The 20,667-nt window shown below is 41.6% G+C and overlaps 1 protein-coding gene across 1 annotated transcript in view; it reads left to right on the top strand.

Annotated features, from left to right (window-relative positions):
* The window catches only part of SLC26A4 (solute carrier family 26 member 4), a gene marked incomplete at its 5' end in the record, with an annotated part of 67,451 nt that overhangs the window by 17,057 nt on the left and 29,727 nt on the right, over positions 1-20,667 (top strand). The window contains 9 exons of the mRNA XM_082473513.1: positions 3,252-3,399; positions 5,504-5,617; positions 9,462-9,539; positions 9,681-9,776; positions 10,937-11,043; positions 13,291-13,360; positions 17,891-17,983; positions 18,906-19,001; positions 19,633-19,863. Coding sequence (XP_082329639.1) covers positions 3,252-3,399; positions 5,504-5,617; positions 9,462-9,539; positions 9,681-9,776; positions 10,937-11,043; positions 13,291-13,360; positions 17,891-17,983; positions 18,906-19,001; positions 19,633-19,863 — 1,033 coding nt within the window. The remainder of the gene's footprint in view (positions 1-3,251; positions 3,400-5,503; positions 5,618-9,461; positions 9,540-9,680; positions 9,777-10,936; positions 11,044-13,290; positions 13,361-17,890; positions 17,984-18,905; positions 19,002-19,632; positions 19,864-20,667) is intronic.

The following is a 20,667-nucleotide window of genomic DNA, read 5'->3' as shown; positions in this document are numbered from 1 at the left end:
TAAGGGAGGTTTGATATATTTGATAGTTTGATGAAGTAAAAGAGTAAAGAACTAAGTTTCTTTGTCTACTTCTGTCACCATCTAGTCCTGCGGCCCTGGCAGGTTCTCCTGTGACACAAAGAGAATGACAAACCACCGAAATCTCAACTTGAACTTTCTGTAAAGCACCAATGAGATCGCTCATAAAGTGCAAAGTGGACCAAGGGCCCTACAGTATAATTCGACCATATGACATTGAAAAAGAAACCCAGATGTTTATTACATTTGTAACATAAACTTATAGCATCTATGACTAGACTTGCTGTTAGATAACTAGGAAGTACTGGTTTCCCCTCCCTTAATAACAGCTGAGGGACCTGTAACAGTGTTTCTCATGCTCTTAATAGAAACTCCTCAGGCCAGCTCAGTCCCGGGGCTTGTTCCACTAGGAACAGATTCCTAGTTCCAACCCGGAACCTATGGAATCAGGCTTTCCAGAGGAGGGGCCTGGGAATTAATATTTTTCAAACGGGCTTCAAGTGATTCTAATGCTCAGGTAAGTTTGGGAAACTTTACATTAGAGGATCAACATTTTGATAGTGAATCCTAATGCTGGTATAAATTTAGTGATAAAAAGATGCAGTGTGGCTATTTGAGTTATGGCGTTTTCACCCTAACAATTAGATTATTTGAGTAGTTATAAACAGCTACATAAATAATATATTTTATAGATCCCTGCTGTCAGGCTTCCTAGAGTGTAACTCTTAGAGGAGGTCCATAGCAAATGCCCTGTCCCATAAGTCCATGTTCTATTAATAGATTTAGGGTACTCATTTTTGCTGCCCTAAGTCAGCGGTCCCCAACCTTTTTGGCACCAGGGACCGGTGTCATGAAAGTCAATTTTTGCACCGACGCGGGTGGGGGGTCGGGTGGGGCGGGGGATGGTTCAGGCGGTAATACAAGTGATGGGGAGCAGCAGATGACGCTTCGTTCGCTCGCCCGGCCGCTCAGCTCCGTGCACAGGTACCGGTCCGTGGCCCGGGGCTTGGGGACCCCCGCCCTCCGTGATCCCTTCTGACCCTATCCAGAGCTTTCCTGGCTGCTCTCCTGCTGAGAATGGATCTCTAGCCTCTTGCTCTTGGGTTAGTCAAGCTGCATCCTCTGACAGACCGCCTGGTGTGATTGGTCAGCTGACCTAACCTGCCTGGCCCCCAGGACTCAAAGCTCCTCCCCAAGGGCAGTGATCCCATTTGTCTTGTGCAACTTTTTGATAGCACTGAACCAAGTCTAATAACGTTAACAAACCTGAAAAAGAAAGGGGGCTGTGGAGAGATTGGAGAAGGGCAAGGAAAGGAGAGAAAGATGAGTAGGACGAAAGGAGGAGGAACAAAGAGAAACACTGTGCTACCCACCTCTTCATCCCCTCCCCACGTCAATCCCCCAATAAGGGAGTAAAAGCATGGCCACCGCCGGCAGCTCCCTTTTGTCCCATTGAGGGCCAATGCCATATGTCAGTATCGCTCAGTGCCCAGTGACACTGTCCCCAAAACTGTGACCACTTGCCCTACTTCCCTACTCCCTTGCTTGGCCAAATATACAATTTCTGCAAGTGAGTATCCCACTAGGATTCACCTAAACGAGGAGCCCTCATTCTCTCACTGACCCTTTTCCTTTTTTGTTGTTGTCTTTTGTTTTTTAAATTTTACTTTTTGGCCGCACCGCAGGGTATGTGGGATCTTAGTTCCCAGACCAGGGGTTGAACCCGCGGCCCCTGCATGGGAAGCCCGGAGTCCTAACAACTGGACTGCCAGGGAAGTCCCATCACTAACCTTTTTCTTAACCAGCAGGCTCTAAGAGGGTCAGTCAGATCTTATGACCCAGGAAATCATCTAATATCTAACATTCATACCTGGACCTACTAAATGACCTTGAGCAGATCATTTCACTTTTCTGGGCCCCAGTTCCGGTATCAACAAAAAGAGAGGTAGATTCAACAATTTCTAGGATATTAGATTAGGATATTAATTTGGATAATATTAAGATATTAGCTGGCTCTAGATTTCTATTGTTTTCTATAAGAATCTTATTTCTACTTTACTACTTCCCTCTAATTACAGGCGGAAAAAAATATAGTTTCCTATTAAAGGAACTTCAGGTGTGAGGTAGGTCAGGGAGATTGGCTTTTGTTTTTGTATTTAGGCCAGGGACCTCTGGAATTACACCATACAGAGATAGTAATCAAGATATAGGTACAAGAAAGGAATCCACCCCCCACCCCGATTGTCATATCTGGGGACAATTGCAGGCTTATAAACTTGTAGATTTATTTCTTTATACAGTTGGTAGAGTAGCTCTGGTTTTGTCAAACAGTAACTGTTTTATCCCGCAACTGTTGGGATGTCTTAATCATTGTGACTTTGGAGCATTATGATAATTACATACATTTAATCTTGTTTGGACTCAAGAAGATTTTAAATATCATGGCTCTTAGAATGGATTTTCCACTTAGCTCTTTTAGCATCTTACATTCTTTGTCTCTTTAACAGACCTGACCTCGCCTTGTACAGGGTGAATCTCATTTTATGGCTAGGATATCTTAAATTCAAAGACCTTTAAGATGAAATTGTGTAAGGAGAAACACTAATGTGTGAAATGGCACAGCATGGGATTGTATGGTATTAAAAAATCAGTAGTGGGGCTTCCCTGGTGGCACAGTGGTTGAGAGTCTGCCTGCCAATGCAGGGGACACGGGTTCGAGCCCTGGTCTGGGAGGATCCTGCATGCCGCGGAGCAACTGGGCCCGTGGGGCACAACTACTGAGCCTGCGCGTCTGGAGCCTGTGCTCCACAACGGGAGAGGCCACAGCAGTGAGAAGCCCGCGCACTGCGATGAAGAGTGGCCCCGCTCGCCACAACTGGAGAAAGCCCGCGCACAGAAACGAAAAAAACCTAACACAGCCAAAAATAAATAAATAAATTTATTTAAAAAAAAAAATCAGTAATGACAGGCTTTTCTTGTCAGAGTGTAGATAAGGCAGCATCTGTAAGCTCTCAAATAGGGGACAAAGGAATCAGCCAGTGAGATAGCACCTACTTCTGATTGAAACCTGTAAAAGCAGGTGCTACCACTTATGCATCTCACGTACCTCTTGCCCTCTTGGATCAAGTCCTTTCATTTCTGACTTGTGGCTGGGTTGATAGAGCATTTGGTGAGGTGGGGGAAGAGCACTATGGTCAAATTTTCACAGCATTTTTCATTTAAAAACTCACTAGGTTTTTGCCTCCAGCGATTCCATCTGTGAGTTTGTTTTCTGAGATGCTGACTGCATCATTTTCCATCGCTGTGGTCGCTTATGCCATTGCAGTGTCTGTAGGAAAAGTATACGCCATCAAGTATGATTACACCATCGATGGGAACCAGGTATGGTCACTCTTTTGCTGAACTGGTTTTGTAGAGCTGAAAATAAGAAGAAAACATAAATGGGAAAGATCTTTGTTGTCTGCTAAAAAAGGGATTGGTTTCTTCCACCCCTCTTTATTGAGTTGGTTTCTCTCCTGTGTGTGCTAATTTGAAATTATTTTGAAATATGCATGTTGTATCACTTAATTTTTAAAATATATTTTACTGTTTCTTTATCCATATTTTATTATATGTCTCTGAAAGATAAGCATGTAAAAAGCAATCGTGATACATCATCATATCTAAAAAACTAGCTGTAATTCCCTAATACCATCTAATATCCAGTCAGTTTTCAGGTATAACCACAATATCATTATCACAACTAAAAAAATTAACAATAATTCCTTGATAATATCAACTATCTAGTCAGTTTTCAGCTTATCTTAAAAAGTTTTTTTAAACAGTTGATTTGTCTGGTTAAGTATCCAAACAAGCTCCATGTGTTGTATTAGCTTGATACATCTCTTTTTTGTTTTACATTTTTTAACAAATTTTTTTTAATTGGGGTGTAGTTGATGTACTATATTATATAAGTTTCAGGTGTACAACATAGTGATTCACAAGCTTTAGAGGTTATACTCCATTTATAGTTCTTAGAAAATATTGGCTATATTCCCTGTGCTATATGCATCACTTTACTTTTTTTTTTTTACTTTTTTTTTAAATTAATTTTTATTGGAGTATAGTTGCTTTACAATTTTGTGTTAGTTTCTACTGTACAGCAAAGTGAATCAGCTATACGTATACATATATCCCCTCTTTTTTGGATTTCCTTCCCATTTAGGTCACCACAGAGCATTAACTAGAGTTCCCTATGCTATACCGTATGTTCTCATTAGTTGTCTATTTTACACATAGTATCAATAGTGTATATGCATCACTTTACTTTTTAAGAGATAAGTTGAAGTAATCCTAATTTTAAAAAGTTAATTCAGTTCGGTCATAAATAACATTTAAGCTTAGCATATTAGATTGGAATAAGAATTCTTCATGTAATCTAGTATCGCCTGGTAATTTTTTTTTTAATGACAGCTATAATATGGCAAAACAGTGCAACAAACACCAATGATAATAGTTGTGACCACTTTAAATTGAGGTGGTTTATTGTGCAATTACAGGTTTCCCCTGCTACCCAAAAGTAGAGCGTTCCTATGAAAACTTTCTTAAGCAGAAATGGCAGGAAAGTGAAGAAGCAGTTACCTTAGGACACATCTTGCAAACAGATGCACAAAATCCATTTAGATGAAGCACAGGTGCTCACCAACACAGTTCAAAGTGATGGCGGCGCGATGCTGAGATGCTGAGTGTAGTTCCCGGGGGAGGAGCTTGGTGGTGCCACTCTCCCTACTTGGGGGGCATGCTGCCTCTATAAGGGCTCGCTACAAAACAGATGATTTTCGCCCTTTTTTGTAAAAGCGAAAAGCCCCTTGGGATTTCTTTCAGTTAGCAAAAACAGGTACTAACATAGGTCTTTCGTAAAAGCCAAGTGGCGTAAAGTGAACTTTTGAAAAGCAGGGGATACCTGTAATAGATACAGGACAGTTTTTGTAGCATCTGATACCTGTAATAGATACAGGACGTTTTTTGTAGCATCTGATACATTTACCAGGTGAGCTGATTTTCCACTGCTTGCAAATCTGCAAGTATGGTTGGTTTCTGAAAACACAGCATAGCAATTACAGCAGTTAAATGATTAGTACTCAATAAGAATAATAGCCCTCCTAATCATAATACACTTCATAGCAAATATCCAACCACAGAGAAAATATTTTATGTGAGAGTTACAGATATGCCACTCACCAGGAAGTGAAATAAGCATTTGAGCAAAAGATCAGTCAATCTTAAAAACAACTGAAAGCAGTGAAGCCTCTCTTAGGCTCTATGGAGCCAGAAGTCCCCATGTCTAACAAGGGCCCCAAGCACCTTTAATGGTAAGAATTAAACTGGGACTCCCAGGCAGGGCGGGCTTGAGAGTTTGCTTTCTTAATGCTCTTCCTTAAACACTTGGCAAGGGTCTTGCAAAGATTTGATTTGTAGCATCACTGCCATCCAGTCTCTCTCTTAGGAATTCATTGCCTTTGGGATCAGCAACATCTTCTCCGGATTCTTCTCTTGTTTTGTGGCCACCACTGCCCTGTCCCGCACCGCCGTCCAGGAGAGCACTGGGGGAAAGACACAGGTATGTAACAGCGGTGTTGTAATATCCATCTAGAATGATGGAAAGAATGAGTCAGGGGAATGGTGGCTCAGAAAGGCTTGCACAAGAACTCAGCAGAATGATTAGCCTTTGAGAAAAGAGAAACTTGTACTTCCTGGTCTGATTCCACCCGGGGTCTCTCCATCTCCTTGACGGTGATCCATCACCTCCCTGATAAACTCTTCCACAGCAACATTTATGGTTTTCTGATGCAGCAAGTCTCAAACCATTTTGTGTCAGTGCTCAGCTGGCAGATAGCTCCACTTACTTGCTTTTCCAGGGACGATAACAGTTGACAAGGAATCAGTCATGAAGAATGCTGATTTTTACCAATTTGTTATCTGGGGATAGAGAAGGCCTAGTAAGAGCACTCTGTGGCTTAGTGAGTTATTATATTTTCAGGAAAATGAAAAGCTATGTATTTTCATTTCCTTTACAAGGATCAGGAGCTTCGTCCAGAGGCGTTGGGTCCCACAGAACAAGTTTGCTAGCCAAGGATATTTTTGTTATAACATTTTGGCATTTCTTCCTGAGCAAGACTTTTGTTCCTAAAGTTCTGAATGTGGGTTTCATCTTGCCTTTTAAATGTGGTTTTTAAGTTGTTGCCTTCCCCCAAACCAGCATCCAAGTTAATCTCTGGAAAACTCCTCCTTCAATGGGCCAGAAAGCTCAGGAGCTGTTCTCAGGCCATTCCTTCCAGCAGGACATGAGTCAGCTAGGCCAAACCAAGTAGATGGGGGTGAGGGGCAGCTCAGGAATTGTGTTTCTGTTATGCCTGAAGAGTTTTCTCATCCCAACACAGAAAGAACTATTATTTAAGAGTAAAAAGTACATTGAGACTATAAAGGAGAACAACAAATCCAAGGTGAATAGGGTAACACACACACACACACACACACACACACACACACACACACACACAGAGTCTTCAAATAGGGTTTTTTAAGGTAGAGACATTTACAAATAAGTACAAAAGAGAGAAACTGAGAAAATGAATGACTCCAACAAGGAAGTTGCCCAGGGGGAGCCTGAACTGTCCCCAAGGTGCCCATGATGCTCCTTTACCATTTATAAAGGATCTTGGTGACAGGGTCAGAAGAACTGGCCTCTTCCAATTTCTTGGCTCCCATTCAACAAAAATTTAGTCTAAATTTTCAGAATTTTTCTGTTTAAAATTGAGTTTTCTTTGCTTTTTTCTGCAAACATTTCCAGCTTTGTGAGAGCAAATAAAACAATACAGCCTCAAAAAAAACAAACAAACAAAAAAAACAAACAAAAAAAACAATACAGCCTCAAACAGGAAGCATAACCAGAGATCTGTGGTCAAGGGGAAGAGGTTGGAGGTGATTGCCAGAGTTGTACCTGTGGTTCAGGGGGTAGCTGTCAGCAGTGAAATTTTCTGCTGCTTCCACTGGAGATGGGGCCCTGACAAGCTCTCCAGGGCACATGGCTGTAAGTGGGTGCAGGCAGAACCCCAAGTGCTGATGTTCATTCTCTGCTGTTACTTCCAGGCTGAAATGGGCACAGTCCCGTCCATCCTCCCCTCCCCTCTTAAGAATGCCCATGTAAAGTGATTCCTTGGCAGAGGGTTTGGGGATAATGGTGTTCTGGTAAGCTAATACCCCCTGCAACACACTGGCGTGTATTATATTTAGGAATGAAGGATGCCAGGATTTCAGTACTGAAGAATGAAACAAGCAGAGAAATAGCTTGATATTTAATTACTGAAATGTATACTAAGTTCTGGGATTAAAAGTCTAAGTGTCTGGACTGAAATCCAGGGACTTGTGACCAGCTGAACTGGCAGGTCTTCTCCTGTTGTGTGGCTTCTCATGTTTTTTTTTCATGTTGGAGCCTCAGTTTCTGCATCTATGCAATGGGGATAATAATCGTATCTGCCTCATAGGGATGTTGTGAGGATTAAATAAGAAAATGTTTATAAAATCCTGGCACTCACTCGTAAATGTTGATGGTTCCGGTCATTAACTTCTCAAGGTAAGAATAGTGCCTTAGTACCTATGATACATACGTTGTACCTGACACATAAGAAGCACCCGGCATGTATTTGCTGAATGAATTAACAGAATCATAAGTGTTAGTGGACATCAACTGTTTTCAACACATCTACAGATTGTAGAAGAGCTCAACATTGCAACCTGTTCTTTGTCTCACCCCCATCTGACTCCTACTGATTCATGAAAAAGTGATTATGATGACAAACTATTCACTAGCTCTGGTTACCCTCTCACTTAAGAGAAGAATTAATTTTCTAGTAACTGAATCTGCTCATAGATATGAAATCTACAGCATTTCCTGCAAAATAAGTAATTTTCCTTTATAAATTAAGTATAAGTAATGGGTTCCCTCACAGATTTTAAAATAGTAACCAAAATTAGTCTTGGTCCCCATAATTGGAGGCTAATTATTTCCTATCCTGAGTGAGTAGGTGGCCACCCTCCTGGCATGAGTTGGGCAGCTGGCTGTGGTCCCTGTCCCCAGATCTCCATCCCTCTCACCAATCCACAGAGCCCTACATCCACAGTGAGATGCAAGTGGCTCATGATAGACAATGAATGTTGGTTAAGTAATTGCGTAGAAGAAAGGAAGGAAGGAAAGGAGGGAAGGAGGGAGGAAGGATACCAGCTTCTCTGCTTAGGTAGGAGAGGGGAAAGCTCACCAAGGTACTGGGAACCCGGAGGTGTGGTGCTGGGAGATAACAAATTGCCTAGAAAAGGGGATCTGGCTGGACAGAGCAGACTTTTCAGTGAGTCATATACATAATATCGCCTCAGTCTGGCCTACGTATCTCTGAACATGACTGAGCAATTTGCCAGCTGGAGTGAATGAGCGTGGATATGAAATTTCCTTAAGTTTTCGGACTTTTAATTTCTATTGGCTTTATGTGTCTCCTTGAAGGCAAGCATCTTGCACTAGACAGTACTTGGGCCCAGGGCAACCTTCTCTGCTGCTTCCTCTCTGGTCGCTTTGCTTCTGGCTCCCTGTCTCCTTCTCTCCTTTGTTTCAGAGCTACTAGGCCTCACCTCGGCCAGGCCCCAGCCGTCTCAGCAGAGAACCCATTGGTCATCTAATCACAGCAGAGAGTAGTCCCCACCCCCTCAGCCTCTCTCCTAACTAGTTACGGATCTTAGGAGAGCTCTTTTGCCAGCGAAGGTAAAGTTTCTGAAGCTTCCTTGACTCCTGCTACTGCCCACCCTAACTCGGGCTGCTTGTGGGGCAAAGCTCTGAGCCTGCATCCGTGCAGCTGTGGGAGGATGCGGGAGACATGGTCCCACCTCTCAGCAGGCTCGTGTGGCATTTGAATCTGCAGAAAGACTGGTAAATTTATTTTCTCTGAGATTATCATGGCAACCACGTATACAAAGTGTTATCTGAATTGTTATCAGGTTGCTGACTCAATAATGCAGCAGAATCAGTTATGTGCTATGAGAATTTATTTCTCAAGAACATTACAAGGATCTGTTGTCCGGGAAGGGGGATGGGCCCTGTTTCCTCGAATGGCAAATGACTGGAAGTTTGGCCTCTTGAATTGACACCAAAAGTATAGGTCTGCAGTGTATCCAAGTGCAATCCAGGCTTTACTCTAGCAGACTCAGGGTCCACATTTTCTTTAATTTCTCTGCCATAGCTACTAAATGTATGGTTTTAGCAAGTAATTCTCACTTGTCTCAACAGTACTGAGCAGAAGGGGGAAAGTTGGGAAGTGTCACGTGTGCCCATGAACAGGCTCTTGCACGCATGTGTCCAGCAAGCACACGTCCAGAGGGGGCAGGACGGACCCTGGTTATGGGACACGTATGTCTTTCAGGTTGCCGGCATCATCTCGGCTGGGATTGTGATGATCGCCATCGTTGCCCTGGGGAAGTTTTTGGAACCCTTGCAGAAGGTATACCCCTGCTTCTCGCCACACCGATTACACACTTCCCCTTCACTGCTCTGCCACTGGAGAAATAACAGGGGATTTAGAAGTCATCACATGGAAAACCATTCCCCTGAATAACTCAGCCTTCCCTGTCTCTCTTGGCAGTCGGTCTTGGCAGCTGTAGTAATCGCCAACCTGAAGGGGATGTTTATGCAGGTGTGTGACATTCCTCGTCTGTGGAGGCAGAATAAGACTGATGCTGTAAGTCACTTACCATCCATTTTTCTCTGAAATAAGAGTTGCTTCTTATATGCTTCTTGCCATATTATTACATCCCCTTATCTCCTACGTCTTACTTGCATTTTGGGAACCAGAGCAGAAATTAGAATTTTGTGGATAAGCCAAAGCTGGGAAGTCTTCCACATGAGCTGTGATTTGTGAAGGTCCTGTATCTCTGGGAAGATCAATATCCGTCAAGAATCCCATATGAGCTCCTTCGTATGCCCTTGGCCTTCTAAAGCCAAAAAACAACAATTTTTTTTAAAAACCCTCTAATTTAGAAAGACAAACAAAACAAAAACAAAGCAAAAACAAAATACGAAACCCCACGTTGATTATAATTTTGATTAAAGTAACCTTTACAAGTCTTCTGAGGGATTGTTAGAAAAAAAAAAAAAAAAAGAAGCTAAACCCTTCAGAGTTCTGCCCTAATTTAAACCAGAACAGATAAAAAGAATGGGAAAACTCCCTATATATCTATATGGAAAGATCTCCAAGACAAATTGTGAAGTAAAAAAGAGACCAGTGCAAAATGGAAGAGTGTGTATAACACACTAAAAGAAGGGAAAATAATATATGCTTTGTAGTCATATTTGCTTGTATTTGCCAAAAGAAATGCTGGAGAAAAGTGTGCACATGTGTGTACACACACACACACACACACACAGAAATAAACGAGGACACAAGAAAGGAGAGTGGTTGGGAATGGATGGAGAAAGGAGAGAGTTGCAACCAAGATTTTTCACTGCACACTTTTTTTTCCGGCCGTGCCGTGCAGCATGCCAGATCTTAGTTCCCCGACCAGTGATCAAACCCGTGGCCCCTGCAGTGGAAGCGCAGAGTCTTAACCACTGGACTGCCAGGAAGTCCCACTGCACACCTTTTTAATACTAATTTTATTTTGAACCATGTCAATATATTACCTATTAAAAAATTAAATTTAAGAATATTTAAATGGAACAGCTGGACTTTACTGGAAAGGGCAATTTCCACTTCCACTTAAAATATGCAGTGAAGTCAGAATATTTTACAAAGCTGTAATTTGTTCATGGACAATTGAGCTTATTATTTTTACAGGTAATTGCTCACCTGATGGTACCTGATGAATTAACATAATTCCTTTCATTTCCATGTTTTCCTAGGTTATCTGGGTGTTTACGTGCGTAGCATCAATCATTCTGGGGCTGGACCTCGGTTTGCTAGCTGGCCTTATATTTGGATTTCTGACTGTGGTCCTGAGAGTTCAATTGTGAGTAATATAAGATCCAGGTTATCTATAAACAGGACAACACACCCTGAGATTTCTTATATTTCTTTATTGTAATAAATACAATAAAAGCACTCCCTTTCATAATAGTTACTACATATTGAGTGCTTCTACAAATTAAGCATATGGTGCTTTACACACATTATCATATTTAGTCTTCAAAAAAATCCTGTGAATAGGTTTTACTCTCCTCATTCTAGTAAGATAACTGAAGCTCAGAAAGGTTAAGAACCTTCCCCAAGATCAGCTCGTCAGTGGCAGAGACAGGATTTGAACCCAGATGTATCTCACCCCCAAATCTATGCACTTATTCACATGCTCTACTGCTATGCTCTCCTCCAAGTCATGGTAAGACTAAAAGATACATGATTCAGCAAAAGACTGAAGTTACTGTGTCATTTCTTTTTAAAATGAGATGATGTCTGAGAGGCACTGAGCCCAAGCCTTGGGCCCAGACAGCTGCTAAATATATTATAGCTCATTTTCTTTTGAAGCTAGTAACCCAGAAGTTATGTAACAACCCAGAACAGGAGACTTTAAAACAGTTGACTGTAGCCAAAATTCATTCAAATCTGCCAAATAAGGTATGTACCCAATAAGCCATACCAATTACGCGAAGTAGACATAATTAGGTCATCTGCAGAGTGAAAGCAGCAAAGACACAGTTCAAAGTAATGGAAAACAATCTGTGAGGCAGCCTAAAGGTGTATGTTTTTTCATTTGTTTTGTTTCGACTTTTAAAAAAATTTTTTATTAAAAAAAATCTTTTTTTTGGCCGCGAGGTTGGCGGGATCTTAGTTCCCCAACTGGGGATACACAGGCTCTCGGCAGTGAGAGTGCGGAGTCCTAACCACTGGACCGCCAGGGCATTCCCTTCTTTTGACCCTTGAGAGGTCTTTGGTAGATGCCCTTCTGGGTCTATGGAATTGTCTGAACAGAGAGAAGAAGTGTGCTTCTCTCCTTCCTCAAAACTTCTGTTATCTTCCCAGACTTCTGGTCCATTTTTTGCCTGCGCTTGGGCCACGAAGGAATACGAAACCTGGGGAAACCTCAACATGGGTGTCTTCAGCTTAGCATAAGTCCACCTTTCCCGTTCCACCAACCAGTTCTCCTTCCCTCCCTCCTTCCCTCCCCTGGCATGTTGGAGACTACCCAAACGCTTGTGTTTACTGCCTCAGCACCCTTAAATGGTTGCCCAAGGGCCCGAAAGAGTTCACAAGCGTCCAAAGTACCCAGTGTGCTACTGGGAAACACCTCAGAAACTCTCCTTGGAAGAGAGTTTTGTGCCCTGATGCCTCCGTGTTTACTTTTACTTGTGTGAGTGTGACTGGGGGAGAAGGGTTTTGTAGAGAAAGACTATACAGTTTCTAAGCTTTAAGTTAAAAATCGGCACTGCACAGCAAGCTGAGGAAAATCGGTGGCACCGTTTAGCTGCAGATTTGGTAACGAGGCTTTGAGCCAACAAAAAGCAGTATCCTCCACAGTATTTAATTTCCAGTAATTATAAGGCTGATCCAGAGAGCACATTGCTGAGAGTACCCTAAACAGACACTCTTTCTTCAGGAATTGTATTTAGCATATGTCCCTAGTCACACTTGAAGAATCATGGAATTTATGTGGTCGCATCAGAAACAGGAAATCAACAGTCTGGTGGATAGGAAGGACTTATGTCTGGTCCTCCCAGGCTCCTATTTCTATGAAATGAGACTAATTTGATCAGTGCAGACTTCCCATACTTCATCAGAAAGTTGCTATAACTCACAAGTAAGTTCTAGGCACCACGCCAGGCAATGAAGACCCATGGGTTAAAGATAGAGGCTGTGCTCCTCTTCCCTCCAGGGCCTTTTTGAACTTCTCTAAACAGTTGACTCACCAGTCAAAATGAGGATAATACTGCTGATCTTTCAGGGTTATGGTAGGGCTCAAATAAGATTTAACATGTGTGAAAGCTCTTTGCTTATCCTATAAAGTCTTACACATATGAAAGTATGGTGCTCATTACTTCTTGCAGGCATCAGAAATGAGGCACACTTCCTTCTTCTCCCCGAATCCTACACAAACACCGGCTGTTCCCTTCAGAGTTAGCTACCGGAAAATGTCATCTGCTATAAAGACAGAGTCCAAAAACACCCAAATTATGGGCTCTTTAGTATCTGTAATTTCTTCTAACTTTTTATTCCAAAATATGCCTGTTCCAAAAAATCCTGACCTTAATTTTTCTTTTTTCAGTCCCTCATGGAACAGCCTTGGAAGTATCCCTAGCACAGACATCTACAAAAGCACCAAGAATTACAAAAACGTAAGTGCCTTTGTGAGACATTGGCTGGACTTGGGTTTGCTAAGCTGGATTTTCAGGGGTTGCATATTTCTCCTTCAGTATGTTGGGGATAAGGTAACCAAAAAGGGAGGCTACTTCTGTTGGGAAAGTCCAGAAGTCCACTGGGGGGTGTCAGGAAAACGTTCGATCCAGTGTGCCCTCTGATATCCTAGGCTCATGTGAATTTTGTCCATGCTAGTTAAAATGTAATTTTAATGTCAAACCATGGTACAGGGAATTTTTTAAAAAATAGGCAATTCAGTTATTTACAGAAGTTGAACCATAATTCTATTCCTCTGAGTGAAGGGTGTCATAAGACACAAACTTCCAGTTATAAAATAAATAAGTCATGGGAATGTAATGTACAGTGTGAAGACCATAGTTAATAATACTGTATTGCATATTTGAAAGTTCCTAAGAGAGTAGATCTTAAAAGTTCTCATCACACAAAAAATTTTGTAACTATGTATGGTGACAGATGTTAACTAGACTTATTGTGGTGATCATTTTGCAATGTATACAAATATCAGGTTGTACACCTGAAACTAATATGTCAATTATAACTAAAAAAAAAAAAGACAGTGCCTCAGAGACCTCTAGGACAAAATAAAACATATGTTGTAACAACATTCCCAAAAGAGAAGAAGAGAAAAAAAAAAAAACAGACAAAATATTGAATAAGTATCAAAACTTTCCCAAATTTGAGGAAAACCACAATGTACAAATCCAAAATGCCCACTGAACCCAATTAATGTACACACAAAAATCCACACCTAGAAACACTACAGTAACACTGCTGAAAGCCAAGATGTTAACAGCAATTTTTTAAGCAGCAAGAGGAAGAAAATTTCTATTTCTCTGCTATGTTATCCTTATCCTCTATGACACTGTCTGAAATCCCTGTAAGATTTTCTTCATTCAATTCTAAGAAGAGACGTTCATGTTCTCTGTCACAAAGAACCTTATTTGACATTTTTCTCTATCCTTGGAATTGGAAGAAATAATATATAATACAGAAAATAAAAAACGAAGAAAATAAACATTCCACGGATGGGCTTATGTTCCCTGCAAATAAGAGTGCTTAGTGACCACCAGAAGGAACAAACATGAAAAAGCAGAGAAAGAAAGAAAATTCAAGGGGGCGGTCCAAGATGGATTCTGGAACAGGAAGATTCTGAACTCACCTCCTCCTATGGACACACCAAATCTACAGCTACATAAGGAATAATTCTCTCTGAAAAAGAACTGATAACTAGCTGAACAGCTCCTCCACAGCAAGGGATAAAAGGGCCACATCGAAACAAGTAGGAGAGGCAGGGATGCAGTCTCGCCAAAACCCACCCCTGGCTCCGCGTCCCACAATAGGGAGGAATGTCCTAAGTTTGGAGCTACTCCCTGAGGAGCAAGGGGTTTGTACCCCACATCCCTTGGGACCTGCACCAAAGCGTCGAGGCCCCCAAAATGTCTGGTTTTGGAAACCAATACGGCTTACATTCAGGGGCCCCGAGGGGACTGTGGGAATGTGAGATACTCCTTTGGAGGGGCTCACATGTGGGCTCACTTATCCTGGGACCCAGCATGAAGGCAGCAGTTTGAAAGTCCCTGGACTATATGTGAAGGAGATTCATTTGCTAATCTTAAAGCATCTGCCAGAGGGGCAAGGACCACTTGGGACTTGCTTCAGGGATGGAGGCACTGGCAAGTGCCATTTTTGCGCTCTCCCTGTACCTTGCTAGTGTAGGCGGGTGCACCCAGGCACAACCTCAATAAAGCCACAGGTCTGCTCCGCTCCCAGCACTCTTCTCTTGCGTCGCTAAAGCTGCAGCACGGCCCACCCTCAGCACTCTCCTGCAGCCATGCTAAAGCTGGTAGGTGAGCACAGTCCACACAAGGAACACCCCTTGGTTGCCTGGCCCTGGCGGCCCGAGGGCCTTGCACGCCTGGGCCCCACAGGACTGTAACAGTTGGAAAGATAGTTCTGGGCAGGCTACCACACCCAGGGTACTACAGAGATTGCAGACAAAACATCCCCCAGTCCACCTGTGAAAAAGGCCCATTTATTTACCCCAGAGCTTTAACCTGAGTGACAGCCTTCAGGTTTGCCACACATATAGAGGCTACAGAAATGCTCTCAGGCAGTGTAGGCAGGGAGACGTCATTCGCACACCCTCCCTTGGCCTTGCCACAGCTTGTGGTACCTCCCAGAAAGGAGTTCATCTGAAGCTCCGATTTTTGCAACCATCACCCAGGAGACACCTCCATGTCTCCTGAGGTCAGTAATTGTGGTTCCACAAGACTGTATATATTTTCATACTTTAAAAGCTGCTGCCTGAGGATCTGGCTTCCAATCAGTCTGAAACTAGATGCTGAATGAGATCCCTCCCCTTGGAACACTGACAGGTCTTGGCACACCATCAACAACTGGGGCCTATCAAAAATAAACCAGGCTAGGGACTTCCCTGGTGGCGCAGTGGTTAAGAATGCGCTTGCCAATGCAGGGGACATGGGTTCGAGCCCTGGTCCGGGAAGATCCCAGATGCCATGGAGCAACTAAGCCTGTGTGCCACAACTACTGAGCCTGCGCTTTAGAGCCCATGAGCCACAACTACTGAGCCCGCAAGCCACAACTACTGAGCCCACGTGCCACAACTACTGAAGCCCACGCGCCTAGAGCCCGTGCTTCGCAACAAGAGAAGCCACCGCAATGAGAACCCTGTGCACCACAATGAAGATAGCCCCCACTTGCCGCAACTAGAGAAAGCCCGTGAGCAGCAACAAAGACCCAACGCAGCCAAAAAATAAATAAATAAATAAATAAAAATTTTTAAAAAAGAAAAAAAAAAGCCAGGCTAATTAGACAAGCACAGAGGTTTGAGAGACACCCAAGAGCTAGGGCAAGGTTGAAATATAAGGTTCATCTCCTATATACGCCACTCCTTCAAGACTAGAAGACTAGAATAGGTAGCCATTTTGCCTAACACATAGAAACAAACACAGAAAATCAAGCAAAATGAGGAATAAACAGCGGAATATGTTCCAAATGAAAGTACAAGACAAAATTTCAGAAAGAGACTTTAATGAAACAGAGATAAGTAATATACCTGATAAAGTGTTCAAAGTAATGGTTATAAAGGTGCTCAATGAATTCTGGAGAAGAATGGATGACCACAGTGAGAATTTCAACAAAGAGAGAGAAAATATAATAAGAAAGTACCTAACAGAAGTCAAGAGCTGAAGAATACACTAACTGAACTGAAAAATACACTAGAGGGGTTCAACAGCAGACTAGATGAAGCAGAAGAATGGATCAGCAACCTAGAAGACAGGACACTGGAACTGACCCAAGCAGAACAGCAAAATGAAAAAAGAATTTTAAAAAGTGAGGATGCCTTAAGGGACCTATGGGACAACATCAAGCAGAATAACATTCACATTTAGGAGTCCCAGAAGGAAAAGAGAGAGACAGAAAGGGGCAGAGAAACTGTTTGAAGAAATAATGGCTGAAAATGTCCCTAACCTGGGGAAGGAAACATTCAGGTCCAGGAAATACAGAGAGTTCTAAATAAGATGAACCCAAAGAGATCTATATCAAGACATTATAAATAAAATGTCAAAAGTTAAAGATAGAGAATCTTAAAGACAGCAAGAGAAAAATAACTTGTTACGTATAAAGGAACCCCCATAAGATTATCAGCTGATTTTTTAGCAGAAACTTTGCAGGCCAGAAGGAAGTTGCATAATATATTCAGAGTGCTGAAAGGACAAAACTTCCAACCAAGAAAACTCTACCTGGCAAGGTTGTCATTCAGAACTGAAGAAGAGATAAAGTGTTTTCCAGACAAGCAAAAGCTAAAGGAGTTAATCACCACTAAACTGGCTTTACAAAAATGTTAAAGGGATTTCTTTAAACTTAAAGTATAAAAATTCCATCCAAAAGCAGCAGAATACACGTTCTTCCCAAGTGCACATGAAACATTCTCCAGGATAGATAATATATTAGGCTAGGTCACAAAGCAAGTCCAACCCATTTAAGAACATTGAAATCATATTAAACATCTTTTCTGAACACTATGATGTTAAACTAGAAATCAGTTACAAGAAGAAAACTGAAAAAAATGACAAATACATAGAGATTAAACAACATGCTATGAACAAACAATGGGTCAATGAAGAAATCAAAGGGGAAATAAAAAATTACCTTAAGACAAGTGAAAACGGAAATACAACATTCCAAAATCTATGGGATGCAGCAAAAGAAGTTCTAAGAGGGAAGTTCATAGCAATTCAGGCCTACCACAGGAAACAAGAAAAATCTCAAATAAACAATCTAACTTTACACCCAAAGGAACTAGAAAAAGAACAAACTCCTGTTAGAGGAAAGTTGAGGACTGCTGCCCAGCTTCTCTGAGCAATTGTCACTCAGCTCCTAGCTGAATAGCCAAAAACTTAATTGAGTATTTAAGGCATGAAATGATTTAACCTCAGAAAAAAAAATTTTTTTTTTAATGCTAGATTGAAGAACCTGAAGGAGTGAAGATTCTGAGATTTTCTAGTCCTATTTTTTACGGCAATGTTGATGGTTTAAAAAAATGTATCAAGTCCACAGTAAGTATTTTGTCCCTAGAAATCTAGTTTCTAACTTCCTTTGAGACTTCATTCACTCTACAGGTATTTAAGGGGCTCAAACGTGGGCATAATGTCCTATACCCTGTTCCCTTTGTACAGGGCATTAAGAATTATAACATCCTTGCCCTCAAATAACTTTCAATCTATTTGGGAATAGGAACAAACAATAATAACACGTATGTTAAAATTCCGGTAGCAATAACTATGCTGGACAAAACCACTAGAGATGTCTCCAGGCAGACTTTGAGTAAGTTCCAAGTAAGTAGTATAGACAGTAAGTGTTAAGATTTCACGGAAGGGAGTGATCCGAGTTAGGTGGACTGATCAGGCTTTGTGTGGTGGTTGGGCAGAAGGAAGGAGATTATGGCAGGTGTTTGGGAACTATATGAGCTGAGAGGAAAATGTGGGAATGTGTATTGGGCAGGGGGTGGGGGAGGGGGCAGTTGGAATAAAGGGTAAAAAGTATAAGTGGAATAGATAAGCAGGAAATTCTGGTCTTGAATTCCATGCTATGCTTCGAAGTTGGAGTTTGCCTCTAGATCAGTGTTTTCCTGAAGTTCAAAGGAATGTTCATAGACTTTGCAACAACAAGGGCTTTGTCATGTCAAGCAAATTTGGAAAACACAGACTTAAAGCTAAAAAGGTTATTTTTTGCTGTTTTTTTATTTATTTTTTTTATTGTCTTGGAGTCTTCAATATGCTACTGCCTTCCCTGAGTCTCTGGGTGGGTGGGTTAGGGTGGCCCGGTAGTGGAGACCTCCATCGGACCTCAGAATTTCTTTTCTGGCAGGATATATCAGCGAATAATACCACTTGAGAAATAGCCTTTCCAGATAAAAATTGCCATTAATGAGCATTAGGAACCAGACGTTTTAACTAACTTGACATTTTTTTTCCAAAGGTTGGATTTGATGCCATTAGAGTGTATAATAAGAGGTTGAAAGCACTGAGGAAAATACAGAAACTCATCAAAAAAGGGCAATTAAGAGCAACAAAGGTGAGGCAACATCATTCTTTCCCCTCTGAAATTCTCTCGTTTCTCAGATGAAATAAAAGCAGTTAGACTGTCTACAATTAAATATACCCTCTTTGGTACCCAGATGTGTACAAGCAGATGACATATGTATGATGGAGAACAGCTGAGTTGTTCTTTTAGGCAAGAGGGAAGGGGAGAGAATAAAATGAAATCAGCAGGGCTCCTTGGAAACAAAGGGTGAGATTTTTTTTTTTTTCCTATCGTGAAATAAACCTTATTTTTACTGAAAGGAACAAATCAAGTGCTAATTCAATGCCAGAAAATTACTCACAACAGAAGGCAGTCATAAGTTCATAAACTTTTAGAGCTACAGTAGTTACCTTTTATTCAAACTCTCTTGTCAATGTATCTCTTGGCTAAGTTCTACAATCTTCCAGAAATCAAACATTTCCTCTCTCCACTGCTCTTCCATTTTTCTTCCTAGAGAACATCAGAATTTGGGCTGAGGTAAACCTTATTCCCTAAGAGTTCATCCTCTTGATATTTTGCTTACCAAGAAGCAGTTTGTAGAACTTTTAAGTCATTTTAGATTAATTGTTGAAAGACATCCCAAATCATTAGTAATTGAGCTGGCAGTGTTTTCTTTGTTTAGAATGGCATTATAAGTGATGCTGGTTCATCGAATAATGCTTTTGAGCCTGATGAGGACATCGAAAATCCAGAAGAATTTGATATTCCAACCAAGGAAATAGAGATTCAAGTGGATTGGAACGCTGAGCTTCCAATCAAAGTGAATGTTCCTAAAGTGCCGATCCATAGCCTCGTGCTTGACTGTGGAGCTGTCTCTTTCCTGGATGTTGTTGGAGTGAGATCATTGCGTGTGGTAAGGTTCCGGCGTTTCGAATTACATATTTGGAGCTTTGGCAATAGTAAAATGATATGGGTTTCCTGGTCTTGCAAAAGGGTGATTGATTGCATGGGCTCTGTAATTTTTCTAGGGGAATGCTTTTGCAATAGAGTGTATTACTTTAAAGCACAGGCTGCAGAGCTGGACTGCCTGGGGTTGAATCCTGGCTCTACCACTTACTAGTGGTGTGACTTTGGGCAAGTTGCTTAATCTGTCTGTACCTCAATTTCTCCATCTGTAATGTGGGGAAAATGATGGTACCTACTTCATAGAGTTGTGAAGAGGATTAAATGAGAAAAGTGAAGAGTGTCTGGCACATAGTCACACATCAGCAAATATTAACATTTATTATGTTTTATTCTTCTGAGAATATATATGACATGGAATATGAAAAGAAAGAAAAATGGGCAAAATCTTGTGTTCAGTATTATGTTTTTATTTGTTATGCGAAGAGCAGCAGAATGAGAAACACGGTAGGACTGGAAAAGCCAGGGATTATCAAGGTTAGATCAGCAGGAAGCAGGTCAGGCATCTAGGAAGTCAAAGAGTTGAGGAGCATGCAGGACAGAAACATTCCTATCAGAAACCAGGTATGCAAGCTCAACTTCAGTGATTCTTCTAACACATAGATGTGCAGTGCCACACGTGTGCCAACCACTTGGCCAGGCACAAGAAACTAATTGTGAAATAGCCATAATCCCTATCGTCATGGGACTAAGCAGTCTAAGGGGCAAGGCAAATGTTAAGTAATCTTTTAAATAACAATTGCATTAAGTCCTC

Source organism: Balaenoptera physalus, assembly GCF_965194825.1.
Source record: "Balaenoptera physalus genome assembly, chromosome: 8".
In the NCBI taxonomy this organism is placed as follows: Eukaryota; Metazoa; Chordata; class Mammalia; order Artiodactyla; family Balaenopteridae; genus Balaenoptera; species Balaenoptera physalus.
Note: the sequence above shows the minus strand (reverse complement) of the source record. Positions and strands in the feature narration are given on the sequence as shown.